General features: G+C 41.2%; 2 protein-coding genes across 2 annotated transcripts; one reads left to right on the top strand and one right to left on the bottom strand.

Annotated features, from left to right (window-relative positions):
* The first annotated feature begins 1527 nt into the window (after window positions 1-1527).
* LOC306827138 (uncharacterized protein) lies at window positions 1528-18805 on the top strand. Its single transcript, XM_079348805.1, has 5 exons — window positions 1528-2029; window positions 2680-2982; window positions 15506-15576; window positions 16814-17027; window positions 17231-18805. Exons 2-5 carry the CDS (start codon window positions 2868-2870, stop codon window positions 17740-17742), a joined length of 912 nt encoding a protein of 303 aa, XP_079204931.1. The 5' UTR covers window positions 1528-2029; window positions 2680-2867; the 3' UTR covers window positions 17743-18805.
* A 1432-nt stretch (window positions 18806-20237) lies between these two features.
* ptger4c (prostaglandin E receptor 4 (subtype EP4) c) lies at window positions 20238-21931 on the bottom strand (the record flags this gene model as incomplete). Its single annotated transcript, XM_079348985.1, has 2 exons — window positions 20238-20923; window positions 21071-21931. The coding sequence occupies 2 exons, from the start codon at window positions 21929-21931 to the stop codon at window positions 20333-20335; spliced, it is 1452 nt and encodes a 483-aa protein (XP_079205111.1). The 3' UTR covers window positions 20238-20332.
* Between the last annotated feature and the right edge of the window lie 4409 nt (window positions 21932-26340).

Genomic DNA, 26340 nt, shown 5'->3' with positions numbered 1-26340 from the left:
CATGGGGTTTAACTGAGGGTGTGCAAACAGTGTAACGCTGCAAATCCCTCTCACAATGCAGAACAAGTTCATCACCATAGCTTACAGTGATGGATGATGTAGACACTTTGAATGTAAGGACCTGTTTGCATTGTGGTGCCCTCTGATGAAACTACACCACCTGACCTCTGATGGAGTTTATGGTTGATTAATTGTCACTCTGCGTGTTATTAACAGATCTTTCAATAGGAGGGTTAGCATTATGGGTTAGTTTGATGTGTTTGATCATTTTTATTTAAGGAGTAACACAGGCTTGTTTAGGGTAATATCAGGAGGAGGAACAGAAGAAACGCAAGTTACAAATCCTAGATTTATTATTTTATTATCTCATGGTACATTCCTTCATGTCATGCACCTCAGCTGTGTGCATTGTTGCCCTGTTTGTCGCTACTATAAATAGCGCTGTGGCAGCGACCTGGGATCCTCCCTGCATTTGTCTATTCCTCTTTACTGAGAGTGGGCCCAGAGAGGAGAGCTGAGGAGCTGTTTACCCAGCCTTTGTGCTCAGCGGGCCTCAGTGTTTACCCTGCAGGGAGTGCCTCAGCTGGAGGGCCTTTCCTTGCACGGTGGGTAGATGGAGCAAGGTGGCATGACAGAACAACACAAACTTGAGGGATACTGATGGAGGGTTGTTGCTTATTGGTGCATGTGGTGAAAAGTGGTCTGGGGTTTGTCAGAGGAGTCCAGGCTCAGTCACTGACAGGACTCACTTTGCTCTTTCTTCAAGTGTGACAGCAGGTGACACAGTGAAGTACAAGAGGCCAGAGCAGGACTGGCAAATATAAGAGGGAGAGTGGTAAACAAGCATGAGTGAGTTTGTGTACAGAGTGAAGCCTACAGGTGCACACGATCAATAGTGCACACATGGAGAAAGTGTGTGACGGACCTGTCATACACAGGTCGGTGTCTAAATGTTCGGGGTAATAATTGTCCACACTCTTTGAAGTGGCTGCACTTTATATCAGAAGGTCAATCAAACTACGAAAAGACCTTCAACCTTTCCTTGAATACAAGGAAATGTAAAATAACTACAGTGATGCCGGACAACTTCAGTGACAGTCAACTGCAAAGAGACACTAATTGTTTGAAAAGAGATGAGACCCTGAAGTGACACAAAAGGTTACAAATGGACTTAGCCTGGCCTTCTGTTGTCTCTTTGTGTCTCTTTCAATCAGGGTGTATAACTCCTTTATAGGTGGGTTAGGGGCCTTTTAAATGTCTGAGCCCAGGGGCTCATGTCTCATAATCCGCCCATGCACCCTTCAACATTTATGAGTGTGCCAGAGTAAACACTGAAGGACAGATGTGTGACTCTTCCACTGGAGCACTTCAGAAACGCTCCATGACAGTCTGGAGTGACAATCTATCCCTCCCTCCCTCCTCTGAGCACACGAACAAAAAGACATCTGAGCTATGTTGATGGGGAGGAAAAATCTCAGTACTTTGTACAGCGGCGCTCCGGTTTCACACAGTCTCTGACAGGCGGAGCGGCGCGCTGTTTTACGCATAGCCTCCAGTCCTGCGGGGCATTGTCGACATTGTTTAGTAGCTGTGTAGTAGACACCTGAGAAGATTCCAGAGCGACACAATCTCTGACAACTGGATACCTGAGTCCAAAGTAAAAGTTTCTCAAAGAGAGAAGGGCTTGTTGGAGACGCGGATTACAGCTGCGTAAAGGCAGGACGCGCGGACTAATTACTTACAGCAAGATTTTAAACGACGAAGCTGGGTACTTCTAAGACAGAACTTGACGTTCAAATTCCCGTAAAGACAAGCTGACAAGTAAAAGAAGACGAAAAACCAGGCTACCCTGTGATGTCGTCCTTAAGTTATGGACTGCGCAGAGTCTCTCCCCGGACGTTGTGATTCTGTTCCGACCTTGACTTCAATTTAGGGAGACGCGGAACATGTTGTGAGAAATTTCCCGCGGAGTTATTTACTCATTAACTATACAAGCTGTTTGGAGGCAAGACTGAACAGGTTATTGGAGGTAAGCAGAGGGGAGTCATGCCTGAAAAACTGGCTTCATTACATTTAACGCTGATAGGATGTGAGTCAGCAGAGAGACGGCACAAGCAGCAAATTAAGGACAAACATCTTTACTCAAGAGTGTGTCTTTCCGTCTCGTCCACCGTGTTGGAGTGTTTATGTTACAGCAGACAAACCTCTGCTCAATTAGGTTTTATATTATAGACAGGCTTTGGGGTGCATGCGCCATTCGGCTGTAAAGTTTTTTTTTCCTGACCTGGAAAGCTTTCTGTCTGCAAAAGTCTCAATTTAGCTGCTCGTTTGGTCTCGTATTCTTTCTTAAAATATACATTCCTTTGACTTGACTTAGGTTTGAGATGTCATATTTTTTTCTCCAGAGGGGTTACAGCTATTTCAGGACTTTTTTTTTTTTTTCAAACAAATACAGCCTACTTATATATGCCAGTATGTGTTAAATGAAAACATGTACCATGCTTTATTTAACAAAGACTTAATTTGTTTTAAAAAAAAAAAAATCTAATGGGGAAGGAAATGGGAAATTTCATCCAGTTCAATCAAACTTTAAATGCAGTTCTGAATCTTTGGATCTGTTTTATACATTCATTTGTTCGTAGTTTAACAGTATTCATTTTCCCTGTGTTGTTATCCGAGGTGCTGAGACTCTGACAGGATACCCGCCAGAGTTAAAAAAAGGGTTTTTGGCCGCGTAAAAGGAGGAGGAGGAGGCGCCTTTCCCGTTGAGGCAGAGCCGCATTAGATGGATTCTTCATGTTTGCTTCGGCCTCAGTGGAGACAGTTTTCTGTAAACACTTACAAGCCGTTACAGTGAGCTGTAAAACATGTCACATCGCCGCGTATGGATAGTCCAAAACATGATCTGCACCGGGCGAGAAGGAAGCGACTCGCTGGTCCTCTCCGGTGCGCGCTTGGAGCAGACTGCGCACAGGACAGCCGGTAAGAACATTTAACAATGTCTTTAAATACGAAACAATCAACGCAATATCCAAGACATTTAGAGAAATAGCTGTGAATGTACTTCTAATGCGTGATGTTGCTGTGTACGCAGACCAGCCTCTTGTCTTTATGTTTGCTGTGACAACACTGAAAAAGCTGTTTGATGTTTGATTTCTTTTCACATCAGAGGCTCTTTTCTGAGCTCCAAACTTCCTTGCACGCACCTGCCAGCTGTTCAAGGCTCCACTGACTGCTGGTGCTCTGGGTCATCGTGACCTGGATCCAGTTTGAGATTTAATTTCGTGTTTATTGGGGGTGTTGGTGAAACCCTGTCTAGGAGGAGGTGTTTGTTCTTTGAGATTTTATGAAGTGAATTTTTCTGATTTATTGTGTGAAGTCTTTACAAGGTGCTAGAAGGTGACTGTGAATGTTGGAAACATGTAAATCAAAGTGACAGGGATATGATGTGTGTGTGTTCTTATGGATGAGGAGGAAGTAGTGGTGGTCAGGACGTCTTCCAGTGTGACCCTCTCCAGTGGTGGTGGGCTGCAAATCTAAATATCAAAGTGAGGGACGCACACACACACACACACACACACACACACACACACACACACACACACACACAGCTGCATCCATATCCCTCTTCTCTAGCATCGCTGTTGGGATCAGAGATAAGGTTTTTCTGTCTCTCTGTCACTCTTACTCAGTCCGTCTAGTTTCTGAAGATGTCTTAATGAGTCTGGTTCTGCTTGGGTTCTCTGCCTGTTGGCAGGAAGGTCTTTTCATTGGCATGCCAAGGGTCTCTATCATTGGAGGGATTATTAATGGGTTTCTTAATCTAGTACTACAAAGTGTCCTTCAATACATTTTCTTGTGATTTGCTATATAAATGAAGAAATATTGATTTAAAGATTAAGGCATTTTGATGTGTTGTAAAGGACTTTCTGATTTGTAGTTTTACACACTTCTCCAGCCTGGTTTATATTTGTGGTACTTTCTATCCAAAAACTGTTTGTCAAGATCCCTTAATTGGAAAATGGAAACAAAACAAAACTTCATGTGTCACCCTGATGAGTGTATGAACTTTCATTCTTTCTCTCTGACTCAGTGGCCCACTGACGCACTCCATCATGTGCATGTGATGATTAGACAGGCCTCCAACGTGAAGAGTCAATGTTTCTTTCTCATCCTTTTTAAGCATTTCAAAGCTGATGTACTTGATGAGTTTGTGTGTGAGCCAGCTTTGGAGTCACCTGAGACATGCCACACATCCCCAGCAGACTTCCCCCACTGAATGCCTTTGGAAAGTGTTAAAACATGTCGTGAAACAACCTTGTTGTTCTTTACCGGTGTTGTCTAAAATCAGCAGTTTGTTCTCAGGTTTGAACATGAGAGCATTACCTCTGCTGCAGGCATCTCACACTAACCCGTCACGCCGCCACAGCTTTCACTTCCTCTGGTCGAAGGTCACAGGGTCAGCGGTTCTGTCAAGGGTCAGGTACAGCAGGCGGGTGTGTTCTCTTTAGCAGCAGCCTGCTGATGTGTGGTCTGGTTTGTTTAAACTGGCATGTGGCTTTACGAGAGCTAGCATGCTGTTTGTTGCTGTGATGGGTTTAACTCTTTCTTCATGCTGTTCTGTGTCATCAAACTCAGTGAAGGTCAGTTTTAACCTATCCTTGAAAAGTGATTGATTTTCACTTTTACCACTCATATTCATACGAGTTGTCCCATAAATCTAGATGGAGACGATGCTGCTCTTATAGCTGTATACCTTCACTTAAAATAACCTGGCATTCAATTATGGAGATTAATACTATGTTTATTACTGTGAAATATGCTGAGGGTGAAAATCCTTCTTAAACTGAAATGTTACTCTGGAAGATCATCCAGTTATCCAGACACTACACCTGTCTGTCGTTTGTTTTATGTTTGGTTTTAACCTTCTGTGTTGCTTTTATCCTATAAGGCAACCTTGGGTGGCTTGAAAGGCGCCATTAAATAAAATGTATTATTATTATTATTATTATTATTATTGTATCTTTTTCATTTTCATTAATTTTAGAAAAAAGAAAAGAAATCACTTCCATGGGAATGTGTATAAAAAAATTATAAGGAAAAAACATTAATGAACCGATAAAAAATGAACAAGTCAATGACATTTATTAGCTTAAGTCACAAAAAGACTCTCTTAGCCTTGTGTTGATGATTTGTTGTTTGTTGAGTCTTTTCATTGAACGGCAACGTTTGCTCACTGTGATGTTGTTTTTTAGCTCACACTGCTTAAAAGTTGCTGTTCCTACCCGTCTCATCCTTTATTCTCTTAATTCTTATAGCAGTGTCTTATGTTGAGTCATAACGTAAATATTGGCCAAAAGCCTATAATACTGAGTGTGTTGAGAAACATTTACTGCTACAATGACAAGAATGACTTTAAACAACAACTCTGTATCTTCATTTGCGCACCAGGACACTCAACACTACACTGATGTTTTACAGCATAATCTGAGCTTCCTAACCTTTATTCATTGGAGCCCCCACACTATTTGTATAGAAGAAAAGTTGAGCCCCCCTGGACCCACAAAGAGAAAGTGATGTACTCCTACAAATCAACATGAATATGTGTTTTCATTGATAAAATCCTCACTCTTGTTCTGTATGTATGGAATTCAGGTATGGTGGGAATCTGTCTGTTAAAGATGGATATGAGCGTCTTGCAGTCAGCTCTGCTCAGCCTCACTGTGTAATGTTACTATGCTCACTAATGAAGACACTGCAGAGAGAGAGAGGGAGAGAGAGAGAGAGAGAGAGAGAGAGAGATTGATTATGCAACCTGAAAGTGCCACAGGGCAACTCCAATCTGGAAGTGCTTAGAGTACACAGAGAACCACCGTGATTCCTTCAGGGCAAATTGAAGGAGGCATGATCTGACAAAAAGGAATTTCAATTTGTTAGATGTATTCCTTCAGACAAATGCTTCCCATGCTACTTCTGTTTTCTGCAACCAGGCTTCTATAGCGTGGCACAATTTTGTGTAAGCACACTTGGGGAATTATTTCTGCCTCTGATGTTGAATTGTTTTGCTGTTGTGAAGTACTTTGACTTCTTCGAGTTCAAACAGCTCAAATCATTTAGAACAAAGGCGCAGTTAATACTTTGAAGCCGCTGATGAAACGTAAAGCAAACTCCTGTCCTTATCGTAAAATCGTAAAATCTCCCTCTTTAAAACAACTTTTTCTCAAAATACAGAAGAATGTTAAGTAGCCCAGCGCAATGTTTGTGTCTGTGAGAGCTGTTTTTTTTGATACAATAAGCTGTATTCTTCTGAAATTAGCGGGTCAGATTCATTAATCACAGCGTCTGAGGGGCTGCTTTGAACTATCAGGCCAGGTCATTAAACCCAGTCTGTCTGGGGCACGAGCGGGCGACACGGAAACACTTTGGAGAGAGCTGGTTTACCCACAAGACACACTCATAATGACCAATGTGTGCGTGTGTGTAGGTGTGTGTGTGTGTGTGTGTGTGTGTCACAGATGGCCACTTTTCTGAGAGCTACTCTCGGGCTCAGTGTGGGCTTAATTTGGAGAAATAACAACATGGGTTGGGAGCAAGGAAAGGTCGCGGGGTGGGTGGATGGTGGGAGAGGGGATTTCTGCGGGTGAGTGTGAATTTTTCTGTTTTAAAGTCAGAGGTTTTGTGTTTGTGTGTGTGTGTGTGTGTGTGTGTGTGTGTGTGTGTGTGTGTGTGTGTGTGTGTGTGTGTGTGTGTGTGTGTGTGTGTGTGTGTGTGTGTGTGTGTGTGTGTAAATTTCCTCAATGGTAAAAAAGATGAGTTTTTAAGGTCTGTTTGAGAGGAAATAGGCAAAAACAGAAAGAACAAAGCTGCGAGTTGTCGAGTAGTAGATGTTCATCTCCAGTTTTACCGTGTGTTCTCTCTGCGGCCTTTAAAGCACCACCGTCCTCACAAACACCGGAAAGTGAAACCCTACCCTCCGATCATCGCTCCAATGCTGCTAAGATGTGTTCCCATTTAAGGTGAGGCTCACTCAGTCGCTCTCTGTGTGGCTTCCTTTTAAAACCAACTTAATCAGGCAGGAATTTGGGTTATTAGGGTCAGGGACAGGGGGGAAACTGGCTCAGCGAGAGACAGAGTGAAGAGGAGCGAGACGGTGAGGACAGATGTGTCGCATCAGGAAGCTGTCCTCATCTCAGAGATCATGGGAAATGCTTCCTGCAAGAAGGATGATTTTGTTACCTTTAATTTATCTTATTGGGTCACAAGACACGTATACGTCTGTTGCATTGGGAGTTTCTTTGTGGCTAATTGGTGCTAACTGAACATTGGCAAAAACTTTCCAGTGACCCTGCACTCTTAATCTCATAGAGTCCGTTGTACATCGCGGGAGTTACAACTGATGTGGAAAATCTTACAGCAGGTTCGTTTCACGTTTTTTCTGTACTCAAAAATGTCTCTGAGACAGTTTTGTGTTTCAGTAGGACATGATCATCATGGTTTAATAAAGTTTGTGTTGGGTTTTTTTTAGGTTTAATTAATCGTTCATATTGATAAAAGCTGAGACATTTCTTAAAAGTGAGACACTAATACAGGATTGTTCTTGTTTATTTACTTTACGCAACTCTGACATAGTTGTTGTGGAAATGTTTAAAAAATATACTCTCCCTGCAGATGCAGTGGAACATCAGTATTTGATTTATGCTCTTTCTGTCTACATGGGAAATGTCAGTCTAATATTGACTCTGCCTTTAGCGCTGTTTTAGTCTCCAAAATGCCAAGAGGGAAGTATCACTCATTAGCTGCTACATGCTTCAGGAGTGTCACCAGCTAATTTCCTCTGTCTGCTGTTTGGTGCTGAGCAAGAGGTGCACAAATCAGAGCCTTCTGAAAACAGCCATATCAGTCTGAAAATTAGGCTAATGCAAAACAGTAAAGTTTGGGTCCAAAACAAATTCACAAATATCCTAAATTGAATCAGATACAACTGCAGATTGGCGAGATAATTATTATAACAAACAGAAAAGGGGATACAGTAGGAAATCAGGGGAAGAGAGAGAGATTGGAAAATGTAGTGCTGATAAGGAGCTGTCGGCCATTGGCACACGAGCTTTAAAGCAGATCTCAAAATGGTACTGATAGATGTAGTCCTACGTAAGAGACGTTTTTCTCTTTCTAAGAGTTTTTTTATTTGAGCAGATTGTTTTTCTTGTCATGTTCATGAGAAAGATGAGCAACGTAAAGAAACAAGAGACCGGCTGCCTGAAGTTGTTCTAAGATTTCATTTCTGACAGATGACCCACTTGTATTTCTTTATTATTCTTTGCATGTATGATAGACTGGTCTTTATGGTTTCTTGTGGAGAGGAGGACAATGTCACAAAACCAATAAATGTCTTAATTACGTGTTATTAATGGACTGATTTAAAGCCAAATGATGCAGCAGGCATGAGGGCCTGACAGGAACCGAGTACCTACCATTAACATGAACATCCTACGTCTATGTTGGATTGATCAAACAGGTAGTGATTAGTGTGGCATGTAGCAGAGCAGAAATGTGTTTACACATAAAGCAGGGTTTTGATTTGCATATCTGGAACCAGCTCGAGGGAGTGTCTATCCGAGTGTCTTATTCAACATACTGTATATTCATAAACATTGCTGAATAAACTGTTATTTTGTTGAGCTTGTTACACCATATCTTTACGTAATACATCAGTATAACAGATACAATGCATCAGAGTGAGCATGTGGGTCCTTTAGCAGACCCAGGTGTCTTTACTAGCAGAGGTAATAATAGCTCTTTCCCTCTCTTTCTGTTTGTCATAATAGAGCCATCAGGGTTGCAGTTCAGGGTTAATGTTCTGGTCACAGACAACATTTTTACACCCCATGGAAACGTGCACTTTATTGAGCTTATGTGACCTGCTGATCCCGCTGCTTTGGTGACCTGCAGTAACTTTCCACGGCACTTTTGGCAACCCTAACCTGCAAGTGTGAGGGCGTTAATCCAGAAGTGTTACACTTCAAACACTTTTTTCTGCACTGAAAGTGTTTCATTCATCCCACTGAACAACCATTAGACACGTCTCCTTTGCAGCTCTGCTCTTTGGCATGAAAAGAAAGCTGCAGTTTAGTGGAGTAAATCACTAATCACTTAGATTTATCACAAGGCGATCAATAAGTTCTCCTCTAATAGCTTCTTTTGAATGGGTCCAGGCTGTGCTGTAAAACACTACAGGCAGTTCACACTCTCCTTCTGTTACTCCTGAACAAGCTGAACATCAGTGTAAAAATACACTTTAAAGGTTTCTGTCTGCTAAAAGAATGATCTTCCTATTCACTTACTGAGCTAAATGTTTCCAGTGTTAATGTTGAGTTTGAAAAGGGTTGACTAAACTCGACCTTTTTGTAAAGTGTCTTAAGGTAGCATTTGTCGGGAACCGTTGTGATATGAATACAGATTGATAGATTTTTCTTTTGGTCTTCTGACAAATTGGTGAAATGAACTTAAACAGTGACATGGTGATAAAACCAAAACAACAACCTGAAGGGTATAAAACAAGCAGTGACAGTAGAAGCAGGGTCACACTTTAGTTTTTCCACATAAACTTAAGTCATTTAGTCAATAGAGTCAGAGAATGGCATGAAAAATGATTGTTTACCTTGTCCTATTTGCTGAAAGAGACCCCCTTTTTAACACCCATGAAGCAAAAAAAGATGGCTGCCACCAATAGTTAATACTTTTTAACAGTTATTAACTAAGGTGTAGTTTTTTTTTCTGCAAATATTTTGGCGTTTGCAACTATATCTTCTATCAACCATCTGATAACTAACTTGAACTAGAAGTTTAAATGATTGTTGTGACTTGCCTTGAAGTACATAGCTTCTTCATTTTGTTGCTCTGATTGGTTGTGACTCACAGAGTTTATTTTAGTCTCATTGATCAAACTGAAGATGAACTGAGGATTTCCAGTCAATTTTAATTTCCAAAATGTGTCTGTCAAAGACAGACTGGAAGCTGACAGGAGAGTCTTTTTGTTTTATTTGTGAATATGTCATGTTGGGCAAAGTAAATGCCTACAAGATAAGGGTTTACCAAGGTCACTATATTGTTCATAAAAGTCTGTACTAAATGAAAAGGTGACGTGTCTGTTTTCTGCATTGGCCTGGTTGTTTTAAAATATTTTAATGGAGCCAAGCGAAGCCCTGAATATGTAATACACAGTCAGATAGAGTTTCCCTCCCTGAATGTTTCTCTCTTGATATCCTGTCTCTTTCTGGCCTGTTAGAATCTCAGACACCTCCAGGCTCAGATGTTGTCAGCCGGTTAATAAAACTTCCTGGTGGGAGAAACACCGAGAGGAGTGAGGTCATACTCATTCAATCCTCTCTTCACCATCCTCCTCCAGGTTGTGTCGTGTCCACACCTTTAATTACCCTCGCCCCTGCATGTGTGTGTTCACCAGTGTGTGTGTCCAGAAACTGTGTGCAAAATTAACTTTATCAGGTGTTTTTGTGGCAATAAAAGGATTACAAGAAAAAGTAGCGACGGACAGAACAACATGTGTCAGTGTGTGCACATGTGTGTGTGTTTTGGGGTAGCTTGAGTTAAGGGGGGCCTCCCCATCTGAACCCAGGCATGGGACCTGCTATCTGTTTCTCATTTTGCCGGCGCTTTGCGGTTTTCCAGCAGTGACAGGCCTCAGAGTGGAAACTGGCACTAACGAGCAATTACATCCTGCCTGCCTGCCAGGGATTATGGGATTACAGACTGATCGGGCTTCACTCCGCACTCTCTTTCTTCACTTTTTTCATTCCCTCGCTCATTCACCTTATCTTTTCTTTTCCCATTCAAAAGTTCAATTAGCTTTTTTTTCTCATTTTCTTTCACCTCGACCATAATCCATGCCCCGTTTTTAAATCACTTTACTTTTATCAAATGATTTTTCTTTGTCTATTTCTCTCTATCAATCTTCCTGCTCTTCCTTTTTTCTCCTTTGACTTTGCAGCTTGCATGCTGTTGCTAAACTGCTGAAGAGGGACATTATTTTAGTCTGAAAGGGGTACAGAGCACCTTTCACAAGAGAGAAATACATTTTTTCTCATCTTGATGGATCAGGACAAATGAAAAAGCAAAAACAGGACTCCTGGTCATTATATTAATGTCTATAAATGTTGTATTACATTTCTATATACGTCCCACATAAAAAGTCTTATAACTCCATCAACGAAATGCTTCAAGTTATATTAACAAAACAAGTTTTCACACTGCATATATGCAAGGCTTTGAGGCACATGTAAGCATGGCAGATATCAACATGCTACGTTTTGTTGGACCTCCACAGATTTCTTAGTGTCTGGTAGTGATCAGACGGCTCTCCTGGTGATCTGCTTCTCCCTCCTGCATCTCCTCTTACACTGCAGGTGTCTTTTATTGAGCCAGCAGTGATTTACTGTACTCTTGTTTTTCTCCTCGCTCCTGCAATCAGGCACTCCAGTAGTGACAGGTTAAAGCTGGAGGTCAGAACATTTCACGTACGTGCATGTGCGCACACAGCAGAGAACAGTGTGTCTCTCTAATAGGAGGTCATTATCAGAGAGGATTGGCCTTTTAGAGGGAGGCACCACAGGAGAGCTTTGAGATTTCTTTTTTTTTCCAGGGTGAGAGGTTTATAGAGGCTCTATGGGCAGAGCACAGGTCTGAGGATGTAATGGGATACAGTAGGAACCAAGACCCCTGATCAGAAACACAGTAAGTTTCTTCTTAGTAAAATTATGAAAATGTATAATAATACAAAACTGAATCGCATCACTGGAAGTAATACATTTGCATAATGCCTTTTCTAGAAGGTCAAACAATGAAGCTAAAAAAATAAGTGTTTGGTGTCTGAATTCTCTAAGACAATATGTAACAAATGTTTTAAAGCTTAACTGTGATGTCCTTTGGCTGAGCCCTCTTGTTTCTTCTTCTGCATTGTTTTAGCCTACAGAAGAAGTAATAAGTGAGTTTAATGAGCAATGTTACATGATATACATCAAAAATATGGTTTTGTCTCAACCAAGTCATTAATCCCATTAAAGAGCAATTACTTTCCCCCTGCTGAGTTTGACCAGTTAGCTTTTAGCATGTAACGTACGATTGTAAATAGACAGTTTTTTCACTGTTTTGAAAAACTCCACTATTTATACTGTGTTGGCTGCAAACACATTTTACTGGGAAAAAAATGGAAAAAGTGAAAAAATAAGCTAAAGCAAGGATAACTTGAATTTCCCTCTGGATCAATGAAGTATCCTATCTATTTCCCCCCTCCCCGATTTCTATTTTATCATTTTAACATGCTATAAATCCTTAAATGTATGTCATTAGGCAGTACGCTTACGTAGAAGAAAGGGTTTATATTACTAAATAAAACTGAGGCCAACTTTCCAGCTAGAAATTTGACTTCAACATTTTTTTAGAGATAGCTTGATAAAGTCAATGTTCTGAAATGACATTAAAAAGTGTTTAAGCTAACCACACCAAGTGAAGCCCAGGGAAAAGCACAGACGATTACTGTTACTCTGATAAACAGGGATAGTTAGCTATGACCGTTTACTTACTGACCATTCATTTAGTGGACATGTGCTTTATTTACAAGTAAGATATCTGAAGTTGGCTGTGAGACAATGGTTGAGAAATTGTAATGATGAAAAAAAGGCCCTAATATCGATGTTTTGGTGAAAGGTGCTGCTCACTGCATATATTAGGGCCTACTCTGAACTCCTCTGGACCATGTTTTCAACTTTGCTGTTCCACCTCATAAAAATCCCCCTGCAAAACATTCCCATCCACTCTCTCAAAGCACTTATTCCATATTTGTAATAGCAGTTTACAATAGTCTAATAAACTGTGGAGAAAGTGGCAGACTCTTTTTTTTATTGGTTACATTGGTTGTACTTGTTTCAGGAGAGTTTATCCACTTAAATAACTGTGAACAACAACATCAGCGAGAAGGAGCAACAACACAAATGGAAGGTGACAAGAAGTCGGCTCTCCAATTAGCAGACATACAGCTGATGGACAAACCAAACACTTTAATCATCCAAAACAAGGAAGAAACACATGTCCAGCTTTCTAAACATGCACATAGATCATGCACTGGTGGATCTGAAACTGAACACAAACACATACACACACACAGACACACACACATCAGTAGGCTAGTGTCAGTCTGGAGCTCTTCAAGGACCCCTGTCCTGCTCTTCTCTTCCTCCTGGCCTCTCCCACCCACTTCATCCTGGAGAAATGATGCAGGCCTCAGGCTGTAAACAGCTCCAGAGAGCTGGGATGAAATGAACCAGCAGACAGGCCCGTGTAGACTCCCAGATTGCTGATCTAAAAGAAGCTAAACACTCCCAGCTGTGGCATTAAGGACCCAGAGTGGCACCTCTCCTGAGGATCTGTAGCCCTCTGTCCCGCCTCACAGTGCTGATAGGTTTTAAATCAGCTCAGAGATGGAGAGAGTCAAAGGGCTGAGGAGTCGACACAGTTAGGTTTTACGTTGCAGCGGTGGTGTGCTCTCTGTTTCTTAGGCTGAATTATGATCTTTGACTCTTTCACCCCTCACTGTCTGTAACTTTGCTTTCCCTTAACCCCTTTTTCTCATTGCACAGGAGGAACTGCTGTGATTGTTTTTGACTTCTAAATAAACACTGTGCTCTAATCTGTGAGATCTTCAAATGTAGGAACAGTACACACTCAAATGCATTACTATGGGCGTTCAGATATGCTTTAGTTCAGTGCCAAGGTTAAACAAAGCATCCTAGAGATGACAGATGTGGTTACATTCAGGAAGAGGTATGAGGGCGGGACGTTGGGTCAAAAAAATTGAAGTCAGAGATGGTTTCTGAATTGAGGAGATGATAAGCACGCAAGCATGACAAGTTTATTCCATCAACAGAAGTTTTAATGTACTATACAAACAACACGGGGTGACAATGTGTGTTCTTTGTAAAGAAGCCCAAGTAACGTTGAGTTTACGGTCCTTTTGAACTTTGAGCAAAGCTGCTATGCAAAGCAGGATTACTTACGGTTTTTAACCTTGACATAAGAGATAGTCGAGATAACTTATCTGGAAGCCCTCAAGTGATCAAGACCCCCCACAAGTCTATGCATGCAATTGTTGATTAGGTTAGTTATCAAGCACAAATACAGAACTATGGCTATTTTAACATTTCTGAAATGATTGTTTGATTATTTGATTGGTTTGGAATCATGGTTAAAAAAAACAACATATCTGAAGATGTGCTTAAAGGCTCAGGGAATTTGTTAAAGGCAGGTCTTATTATTTTCAGCTCTTTCAGACACTTCATCAGTGTTTTACTTCCTTCATAAATTTTGTAGCACTATCCCCTCTTGCAATCTGGGGACCTTTTGCACACTTTCTAAACACACTCATTAGTAGTTCAGACACAAGTCTTTTGTTAAGAATACGTTTGTGTAGACCTGTTCTGTTTCTCATTTTATCACTAAAACATATCAAAATGTATGTTCATTTTTGACATCAACGTATCACTCTCTTTTGTGGGTCCTTTGGGGGGGGGGGTTCACATTTCTTTGATACAAGTAGAGGGGTCCAAGGAAGAAAGGCTTGGAACCACAGCACTAGATATTCTGGAGATCTGGAGTGAACATACCCGGTTCTGTTGATCAATTTATCCACCACTGAGATGATGAGCAAAATATTGAAACTACTGTTGGATAGATTACGTTAATATTTCTAACAGATGTTCATGTTGCTCAAAGGATGTACACATATGACATTTATTAAAAATGGATGTAAGAGAGAATGTTGAAGTTCACTTAATACTTCTAAAGTGTGTGATTCTTTACCTCGGCAGCGATTCACACTTGGAGTGCTCCAAAAGAACCTGATGACCTCATGTTTCAGGCTGTGTGGCGCTCCACATCGCAGCCAGCAGTATCCTCCACCCTGCACGTACTATATATAAACATCTGATTCCATAACACCTCTTATCACCTGTCCGCCATCTCTGTGGTTTTTGTCTGGGACCTCCGCGAAGTGCTCTTGCTATGCCTTCTTCACCCTGCTCGTACCTCTGCCACAGGAATAACCCTGAAGAATGCCTTTGACCAGTGTATCGCAGATGTTGCCTTTTGTTTCCACTTGAGCGGTTTGCATGGGTGTATGAACTGACAAGCCAACACTGGCCACACGAGCTGGCAGCAAACATTGAAGCAACAACAAACATGGTGTCCTGGTGCATTGAGGACGTGATTTATGTGACATGCTGGCTTGCTCAGGGGCCCACAGAGCTTTGTTTTGGTTTTTTTGTGTTGTTTTTTTTTACAGTAAATGGACAATTGTGAATGTATAGACATGATATCACCCGCATGTTGTACCTTCAGTTTATGTTACCCTTTTCAAAGGGGGTTCTGGGAGGAGGAAAGTTGACATAGTGAGGCCTTGTTCTCGTTCTTACATTCTTGTCATTCTCTTTCTCTCCAGGTGGGACAAGATGGAGAGTTTGTAGGAAGGATAGACACGAGATTGCTTCTGTAATGTCAGCAAAGGCCAAGGTTTGTGAAAAATAAAAATGTGGCCAAAAGTGCAAAATGTATCTCCCTCCATCTTTTTCCCTACTATCTTCTCCCCATCGCTATCTCTTCCTTATTTCTCCTATTTAACCTATGAAATCACCGTCTCTGCAGATAATCCCGCCTTATCATATTTCATATCCACTTTAAAGGCTATAAACCAGACGATTAGTTATGTGTGTATAAATTGTTAATGTAATATATCCCTCAAGGCTCACAAATCAGCTTTCCATAAACTATGTCAGCACTGAGGTAGCCTTTGCTGAACTATTAGCCAATGAACGGAGCTTGAGCCTGTGCAGAAAAGAAAGCAGAGTTATTTGATTTAAATATTACATAAGAGCAAGTGAGATCACTTTCTATGAACTAGGCTAAAGACAAAGTGCGGCTGTTAAAGGTGCATAAGGGCAAGAGTGTTTTATGTGCTTTCATTTGTATTATCTCCTTTTCTGATTTGGCTTCTATTCTGTAATGCACTTTGTCAAATTAGTGGTGTTATATTAAATAAGGTCACCATGAGTGCAAATGAAAAAACAGCCAGTTCCTTATGGTGGCCATCGTTATTTTGTAACATCTTAAAGTGGACGACAGATCTGTGAACCTTACCTTTAAAGACCTTTAAGAAAAATAAAATGTCATCAAAAATCCACTTAAAGGATGTGTTGATGATTTGTGAAAGGCATTCTTGCTTGTTTGTTCAGAATAGGGAGTTATGTATGCTGAATATGAAGCAGGTGCTTAACTTCGCATACAAACGTAAGGAAACATTTTAAGTCCTTAAATCTTATGTTCAAAGGTAAATACTATAAATTCAACGACCTAAACCTTTAAAACAGGTTACATAAGATGTTCCGATGATCTAGCCTTCATACAGTATGGTGTAGAGAATTCAGACTGCCTTATTTTAAAAAGTAAAGCAAGTAAAAGTAACGATATTTCCCTAAAAAGCTGGTTGAGACCAAAAAAAACTTTAGGTAATGCTAAATAAATATGCAGTCTGAGAAACTGCCAAAGACAATAGCTGCTAACAGCTTTTTTGGTGTCATGTCCTGGTCATGTTTACCCTTGAGCCCAAGTCACCAAGGAGCCAAATAATTAATGCAGGGGAATGACCTATACTTCATGGCCCTGTATTAATCAACTGTATTAAAGAAGTGATCATTCAAGATAATCAGTGAAACAAAGCTCAAACTAACAGTAGTGTATCTGCCTCCTGTAGGTGCTGCTGTGGGTTCTCTTCTCTCTGCTGCCTCTCATAGAAGGAGCTCATATGAAAGCTGCTGCTGCTGGTGTGGGATCAGACTCGGGCCGGGCTGTGGGCCTGCTGGGTGGTCAGGAGGAGCGTGAGTTCCCTGTGACGCTACCTGAGGTGGCAGAGGACGAGGAGCAGGAAGATGACAGTGACCCTTACTCCACTTGGCATTCTCTTTATGGTACTGAAGCGCTTATGAAAGTGTATTTTCATCGAGTAATGTCTGCTTCACCAGACATTACTAGATGGGACTCTGCTTTGTTTTTCAGTCACAATATATGTACATGTGATTTTTAGAGGTGAAATCTGAGATTTTACTGGAGATGTTGCATGTTATTGAATTTCATTGTAATACTTTGACCCAATCTTTCCCCTCTCTCGTAGACCCCTTTGTGATAGATGAGGTGGATGACCACCCCAGTAGTCGCTGGGTGGGACGCTCTCCCCGCTCCTCTGACCCCTCGGAACCTCAACCCAAGGGATCACCAAAAAAAAAGAAGAAGAGGAAGAAGAAAGAAAAGGAGGAAGCGGTAGAGACAGGAAGAAGAGACAGAAAGGGTAGCGGTAAAAACAGGCAGCCGAAGCAGAGCAGCAGGGACTGCCGTGTGGAAAAGAGAGAGATGAGGGTTCGGGACCTCGGTTTGGGATTTGACTCTGATGAGATTGTCCTCTTTAAGTTCTGTGTCGGCTCCTGTCAGTCCTCAAGAACAAACTACGACCTCGCTCTGAAGGCGCTGCTCGAAAACGGGTCACTACCACGGCGCACTGCTCGTAAGGTCAGCAACCACCCGTGTTGCCGGCCTGATCGGTATGAACCTGTTTCATTCATGGACGCTCAGACCACCTGGAGGACCATCCAGTCATTATCTGCTGCCAGCTGCATGTGTATGGGCTAAAAGAAAGGATGAAACCACAACAAGGAGGAGATGTGTTGCATGTCCTGAACAGAGATGAATCAAGAGGCTCAGTGTGAGGATGGTCAGAGGGGGGCGCTGTCACACAAACACAGCCAAGGAAGTAAAAGAGCCTCTGTATATTTCCTTTTGAGGGTGGAGAGGTCTGGATGCCGCTGGACGAAGGAGGTCAAAATCAAAGCCTGAAGGGAACTCATCAGGTTAACAGTCTAGATTTATTGTTGTTTCTTCAAAGAGATAATGTTTTTTAACTGAATAGCTGTTAACTAATGGGGGAACCTCCACACCAGTTGGCTGACATTAAAGAGACTGAATGGACATGTTTGAGTTTTAATGAGCAAGTCCTCAAGGCTAAAACTCAAATGTATAAAGAAAAGACACAACACTAGGACTGACACTGACAGTGAAGCCAAAACCTCATAAAGCAATACCATTTATGTCACATAAAAACAGGCATTACATTGTTTCTATGTTCAGATGAACTCAGCCAAATGGATGCCATGCATCTTCATGTATTACTGTGTCAAAGTAAAATATATTTATTTCTGATAAATTATTTATTTATTATAGCTTGATATGAGAGCTGTTTTTATTAACTCCATATTGTGGATAAACATCTATTTATTACAAAGACTCAGATTGCATGTTGACAGCTACATCTGCTTATATGCAGTATGTACATTTCTTCCTTTTTTTAATGCAGATTTTTACATTTATCCAGCATCTCATACAACATGTCAGCAGATTCTGCTCAGAGTAATATTGGAAGCAATAAACATTTCTGAAATGATTGAAGTTATTTTATAAAATAAAATCCAGTTCACTATGGCATTGAATTCTTTTTTATTTTGTTTTGAAATGCTTATCATTAAATAAGAAACAAATCCACCTGCATTGAATCAATGTGGTATATTTGGTTAAAAAGAGAGTTTGACAGTTGATATTTGATTTTGCATCAGTGTTCCAGAGCGAACAGGACCTCAAATTAGTTCTCATCTTAATATGGTGAGGAACTTTCACTCAGTTACGCTTCTCCGGTATGTCACGTTAATATTATTGTTTTATAAAGTGTACTTTATTTTTGTATGGCATAATCCTCCAAAGGAATAAAGCTTTTTAATATGTCTTGTTATCACTGTTTAATGATTACATCACAAGTTTTCTGAATATGACCTCCATAATAGTTTGACTATAAAAGGGAACAGCAACACTTGGTTTTCCAAGTTAGGTTTTAACAAGACTTTTTATGTTATAGCGCCACCTGCTGGTTTTAGAGTGAACACTAAAATGTAAACCTGTTGTCCTCAGTTTGAACTGAAAATATTGTCACCCTCCTGCCACCTGTCGGTTCAAGTGAGAATATAATTGATTCCATTTAAACCATTATAACAGATCAAACTCCGCAGTGTGTATCTTTCTTTGTAGCTTTTTATTGATTTGTATTTAGCAAAATACCACAGTTCGTCAACAGTAATGAAACATTGTGTTAAATATGAAATGTACAACAAAACTGGAGATGTCTCAAAGGTCTACATTCAGTTTTCCCTGCAACACATTTAAATAGCACAGAGTGAAGTAACAGCCTTAACAGTTTAATAAAGTGTAACAACAATACTAGGCCAATACGCAAACTTTTTCAAATATCACATACTGTATGATCCACGCAGTGCATCAAACTCTGATTAAGTCAGAGGAAGTATTTGTACCCATGGGGTATAAGTTTATTCTGTTTGAATTTGGTTGAAAATTGTGCATATAGACTTCATCCAATGAGCAGAAATATTGGTCCAGAACAAATGAGTTTATCGTCTGTTCTCTTTCAAAGGGCTTTGTCACGGCCCTCCATCTCGACGATGTTCCCTTCAGCGTCTTTTCTTGACGCAACGAGCATTCAAGTAAGCAAACAGCAAATACATTCAGCATTAGACGCTAGTAGAACAGCGACAACAATTGGTCAAATCAGCAGGAGTCAAATATTTAAAACAGACTCAATTTCAAAATGAAGACAATTAAGACTAAACATGATATAAAAAGTAAACCAACTACATTGTTGTAACTGTTGTTTTTAACATCAATCATTCACTTGTTGCCTAAGCGAAACCAAACTGAGGTTCAGTACATTAAGGACAAGAGAAAAACACGAGTGTGCGTCTGTACCAGGGGTGCGCAAAAGGATAGCTCATGCGCTCAACTTAGATGGCAAAAGGCTGTGACAAAACGGGGTTATTTGATGACCTGTCAGAATCATCTATTGTGCTCCCGTTGCAAACCGTTGAATTTTTGTGGCCTGACTTCAATTGTGAATCCTCTGCAGCAGGTTTTCCTTCACATTCACTTCTGACCCAGAGCAGAGATGCTCGTGTTGCTGAAGTTTCCATTCATTTCAAAAAGGCTCTGCGTTTGATTCTAACTCTCTGAAGGGACAAAAACATCTAGAGTGGAGTTTACCACCTGGTAGCGTTGCTTCCTCACAAAGATACATTATAAAGTACACATTCGTTGTGCATTTAAAGCAGCTGCAGGACAAAGATACATTTTTTTTTTCAAGTGATTGGCAGACATGACAGGTCTGTCAGAGGCATTTCGCTGACTGGCACGAGCTCGGTGTGCTGAACGTGCAGGTGACAATGTCCACTCTCACGTGAGCAGAGAGTGGCGTCGTTACACCGCGCGGAGACGACCTGGTTGCCACCTCCTCTTTAGACTCAGCTGTTATATCCTCCTCACAGGCGAGAATCGCGGTCGACTCGACGCTAAACGGGTGAAAGTTGGCACGGGCTGTATCGTATTCCCACGCCTGCCTCATAGCGAAGTCTGTAAAAGTCTGGTGCCTGATGGTCACACGGTGCTCCACGTCGTTCCTGTACCCTGCTGTGCGTATTGACGCGTAACTGGTGTCATTGCTGTTCAAAGACGGAGGGGAATGTTGGTCTCCTACCCAGCCAATGTTGTCTTCCCTGCCGCCTTTAAAACAGGCCACCGTCCTTTTTAGCCTCTCACAGCCCTTCAGCAACAGATTCTTTCTGCACAAAATATACACCCAGGGATCCAAGATCGGGTTGAATGAAGCGAAGCGGATCGCCAACAGGTCGCTCCTATAGTCTGGCTTTCCTCCAGCGGATATAACAGTGGGGCCATAAAGCTGGTTCACGAAGATCCGTACCTAGCCCACCAAAGATACATAATAACACATTTTAAACATTTTATGACAGATACATCGACACCAATTACGATAAGTATTTGGAAAGCCTCATGCGCGCGCATACAAACAGACACAAATGACAAAAACAAGTAAGTGTACAGTTCTTACCACCAAAGGAATTGAGCAGACCAGGAAAACGATGGTCATGAAGATCAGAAGCCAGAACATTTGGATCTCCGCTGCTGAGGTGACGGAGGGCAGCCTTGGGAACCGGCGCCGTGATCCTCCCTGCTCACACAACTCTGTCCTTACTATCCCCGTCGTCTGGTTCATCCCTACCAGGGACTTGCACACCGCCACGTTACACAAAACTGTCACTGCGATCAGCAGCAGCATCACGCCTCCATACAGGAAGGAGTAGCAGGCACCGAGCGGGTCAACTGCCCTCCAGTCTAGAAAGCACCATGTCCCTGGAAAATGCCTGACATGTTGTCCGAAACCAAAACTAGGCATAATGCACAGCACGATGTTGGCCAAGTAGGTGACCAGGAGCGCAAATCGCGCCATCGTCCTGTCTATGTGCTGAGAGTAGAAATACGCATGGTTTATGGCCAAATATCGTTCCACAGCCATGGCGCACAGGATGGACATCCCGGCTGAGCCAAAGAAGAGCATGGAGAAGGAGAAGAAGTGGCAGAGCAGCGCTCCTCCCGGCCAGCGACTGGCAACGTATGTGGCTATCACCACAGGGCTGGTGAAGCACGTTCCCAACAGATCCGTGATTGCCATCCCGCACACCAGAGTGTAGAAAGTGGTTTCCTTTTGTTCCCTCTTGGAGATACGCAGTACAATAATGGCGATGAGGTTTCCTAAGACTCCCACAGCGAACATAGTGGCTGAGGTGACCAGAGACTTGGACTCGAGCTTGAGGGCAGGGAACGCGCTGTTGTTCTGGTTGACAGAGAGAGACGGCAGTGGGTCAGAAACATTCGTGTCCAGTTCTCCAAACGCAACAGTATCGTTTATCATAATACCAGCAATGCACAATGGTTGAGATGGGAGAACTTTCTATGATCTTTAGATATCTCGCTCTGGACAGAAGAAAACTAAATAGCAGCATAAAAAGTGCCGTATATGGGAGAGATCTTCTGTTCAGTTTCCATTAGTGTTCAGCTCGCGGTGTTCCCACATGAAGGTTTGCCTGCTTTTGTTGATACTGCTCGCTTCTGCGGGTATTTAAGCCGAGTGCTGATGTCAGAAGGGTGACGTAGGAGCAGCGATCCGGGTTTCCTAACGATTTCATTTGTACAACCAAAGAATCAATCAATACGCAGTTCTTTATCGCAACGTAACAATCCAGAGCTGATAGCGTCATATCACTTAACCCAAGAGCCAAATACCCGTATCTTTGATAACAAACAAAAACTTGTTTGTGGGTGAAATTACCCTAAAAGTTAGCTGATACAAATACATTTAATAATAACAATAATAATCATGTTGTCTCACAGAAACGTATTACAAAGAACGCTAGACTTTACAATTTGTTATATTTTTTCATCAAGGACTTTATTTTTCACAATTAAAGTTAAGAAAAGTTGCACTTAGAAACTGTTTTATATATATACTCAAAGACCTAATACTGTATATGTGTGAGATTCCCATATCTTATTCAAAAAGGACATTTCCAACGGCTTTAAAATAAATATTACAACAAGGCCTACATGTTGGTCATTGACTCTTCGTTTATCTAGAAGAATAAAAAATAGTTTGACTATATGGTCTGAAAGAGACTGACACGGTGCCGATAGGATCATAAAATCAAACTTCAGCACCACGGTCAGCGCTCAATGAGCTCCAACAGCAGATCTGTTTAAAACCACACACTCGGCAGTTAAAAGGTTAACACAATTTGCATAAAAAGATTAATTTAGATAACATTTAACACGTAGGGACAAAGTCCAACACGCGTTTAAACATTTCATTGAAACCACCAGTGCACTTACAATAAACGAAATGCCACATAACTCAACCCATCGACCACAGAGCCTCTATTGACCCTTGAAGAAGTGGACTCGTGCGGACACGTTGTCAATGGCACCTATCTAATGTATTTGCAGCCTCTCGTGTTTATCGGTGAACTGGTGTTGACTCTCCGTCTATTTGTCACAAGAAACCGTCCTGCAGGTAAAGTCAAAGTTTCCAAAATCCCACATTTCTACACACATGAAAAACACTTTTATGCAGAGGAGGACTGTCAACAATTATAGTTGTCAGCTGCGTTGTACCGTTTTATTGTAATTTTAGTAGAAATAAATCAAACTCGAAAGCATTGCAGAGGATAGCTTGAATTTAGAATCTGCTTCAGAGTTTTCCCTCTAAATACTCTGTGGAAGATTTTACATTTGGACTCAATCGTCCTCCAACCTGACGAAACACTGCTGACAACAAAGACCTTCTGTTTCTATAAATCTTCTGCATTTTGTGTCTGCACACTTGAGCAGGCGCAACAAATAATGTGATTGACAGCTCTATCGGTTTTACGAGGTTTGGCTGTACAAACAGCAGGTATTGAAAAGGAGGTTGTGTACAGAGTGCTTTACGTTTTCTAAACGTATTTCACAAAAATCTCAGATACAAAATAAACGGAATAAGCACATTAAATAAACGCAGGTACTGAATTATTCAAAGTAAAATAAAGACATCCTCGATCATCGACATAAACAGCATCTTTCTCTCCGACACACACACACACACACACACACACACACACACACACACACACACACACACACACACACACACACACACACACACACACACACACACTCCCTTTTTCTCAGTTTTCACTTTTTTGGGTCGTATTATGAACCCTTTTCTCTTTCCCATTTCCCTTGGAATATGTGTTATAAACTCTGCATAATAAACATCCCAGAGGCTTATAAACTACACTACTAATCAAAGGGTTCTCATTATTAATAATTCAGTGGTCTATCTGTCTGTAATGAAATTGAACTAGGCAACCTAGCATTGGCCTTTTAAATCTGGGATAGCAAATAAAAAGACCCATAGTCCTTTGGGTGTGAAGCCCCAGTGTCAGATTCAGTCTGCAGGCTGTGTCCTGTTAGTAGTTTCCTTACGCACAGAAAATGAAATGAAAACAGGCGACATGTTTGATCCATATGCTGTGGAAATAATGTTGCATGTGTTTTAATAGCTTTAGAAGATGCCGGACACTGAACTGAATACTGGTGAGTGGCAGGTCTGTGTGGTACTTCATGTAGACAAGACAATACACCAAAAATATACTGTAGGCTGTCTTATATAATGACACTACTCTCAGAGGTCGATGTAATTGTTCATTAGTGCACACTTTTATCAAAAGAATTCATAATGTTTTATCATCGTATTACTGTATATCTTTAAAAGGAAAACCTCAGCTGCAAAGTCATTTCATATACAGTAATTTCTTGGCTAGAATTCAGCAGTTCTTGTAGTTTTATGCTCAAGTAGTTTTGTCTCATACAGAACAATATTGGTAAGACAGCCATCCTAAAGTGAACCAGTTGTTACCATCAACACTAATTGTTAATACAAAATTGCTGATAGTTAAAAAAAAAGTGGCATTGACTTAAGTTGAAAGGTGTATGAGTTAGAACATTTAAATGCAACTAAACCAAACTTTTTTTGAGGTTGTGATATACAGACATCTGACTCTTGAATGTTTGATTTAACGACATATACTGTATGCATATTGCAATACGAAGCCTTTAGTCTATATTGTACAGTGGTAGCGTGTCTTCATGTATTGGCCTTCTACTACTTCTACTCCACCTGTACATTTCATTTCATTTTTTATGTAGCGCCATAAGACAGAAGGGCCAGTGACAAAGGCACATACACACACACACACACACACACACACACACACACACACACACACACACACACACACACACACACACACACACACACACACACACACACACACACACACACACACACACACACACACTGTAGTAGTAGGACAATCTAATTATGAGAAATGAAATAATACATCATTCACAAATTCATCATTCGCAACAGAGGACAGGTTTCAGATTACACTGTAGTGAAGGCTGCTGCTCTCTCTATGTAAGTGGATTCCTCTCTTCCTTTCATGACGCCTCCTGGGTGCATGTGTGTGTTATTGTTTCTGCCCCCTCTGTTTTAATATCCCGAAGCTTTCAGACGTCAGACCCTCTGATGCCCACACATCAAAATACACTTTCTCTGACACACACTACCTGAGGGTCTCCCAGCCACCCACACATGAAGCAGACACTGAGTGGGTTTAATGAGGACGTGTAAGACACGTATAGTGCATCCAGAAAGAATTCACAGTGCTTCACTTTTTACACATTTTGTTATGTTACAGCCTTTTTTCCAAAATGGATTAAAAAAAAAATCCTCAACATTCCACACACAATACCCCATAACGACAAATTGAAAAAAGTTTGTTTGACATTTTTGATAACTTATTAAAAATAAAGAATGATGCTATACGCTTATAGCACACCTATTTCTGGGCAGTTTCTCCCATTCTTCTGTGCAGTACCTCTGTATCTCCTTGAGGTTGGATGGGGAGCGTCGGTGCGCATCCATTTTCAGATCTCAGAGATGTCTGTTCTCTGGCTGGGCCACTCAAGGACAGTTGTCCCGTAGCCACTCCTTGGTTATCTTGGCTGTTTGCTGAGGGATCGTTGTCCTGTTGAAAGATGAACCTTTGTCCCAGTTGAAGGTTCAGATCGTTCTGGAACAGTTTTTCATCAAAGATGTCTCTGTACATTGCTGCATTTATCTTCCCTCAATTCTGACTGGTCTCAGTTCTTGCTGCTGAAAATGTTCTCATAGTCTGAGAGTCCTTTAGGTGCCTTTTGGCAAACTTCAAGCGGGCTGTAATGTTCCTTTTACCGTGGAGTGGCTTCCATCTGGCCACTCTACCATGCAGGCCTGATTGGTGGAGTGCTGCAAAGATGGTCGTCCTTCTGGAAGGTTCTTCTCTCTCCTCAGGAAAATGCTGGAGCTCTGTCAGAGTGACCATCGGGTTCTTAATCACCAATTGTGTTTTTATGAATGTTAATTTTATCGATGTTATGGTTACTTTGTTGTTTTTATCTCTGCTTTGTAAGGTGACCTTGAGTGTTTTGAAAGGCACCTTTAAATAAAATGCATTATTATCATCGTTACATACAATTCGTTTGATTCATGGCTTGGTTTGTGCTCTGAAGTGCACTGTCAACCGTGGGACTTTATATAGACAGGTAAGTGCCTTTCCAGTCATGTCTAATCAACTGAATTTACCAAAGATGGACTCCAATCAAGTTGTAGAAATGTCCCATGGATGATGTGAATTCGTACAATGTGCATGTGACTTTTTGTTCTTTATTAGTGTGAATGCT

This window comes from Symphodus melops (genome assembly GCF_947650265.1).
Source record: "Symphodus melops genome assembly, chromosome: 7".
Classification (NCBI taxonomy): domain Eukaryota; kingdom Metazoa; phylum Chordata; class Actinopteri; order Labriformes; family Labridae; genus Symphodus; species Symphodus melops.
Note: the sequence above shows the minus strand (reverse complement) of the source record. Positions and strands in the feature narration are given on the sequence as shown.

What these genes read in the sequence shown, in the direction of transcription:
- LOC306827138 (XM_079348805.1), top strand. Translation starts at nt 2,868, where the DNA reads ATGTCACATCGCCGCGTATGGATAGTCCAAAACATGATCTGCACCGGG. An exon ending in GACTGCGCACAGGACAGCCG is followed by an intron (nt 2,983 to 15,505) that starts GTAAGAACATTT and finishes CTTTCTCTCCAG; the next exon opens with GTGGGACAAGATGGAGAGTT. An exon ending in CACTTGGCATTCTCTTTATG is followed by an intron (nt 17,028 to 17,230) that starts GTACTGAAGCGC and finishes CCTCTCTCGTAG; the next exon opens with ACCCCTTTGTGATAGATGAG.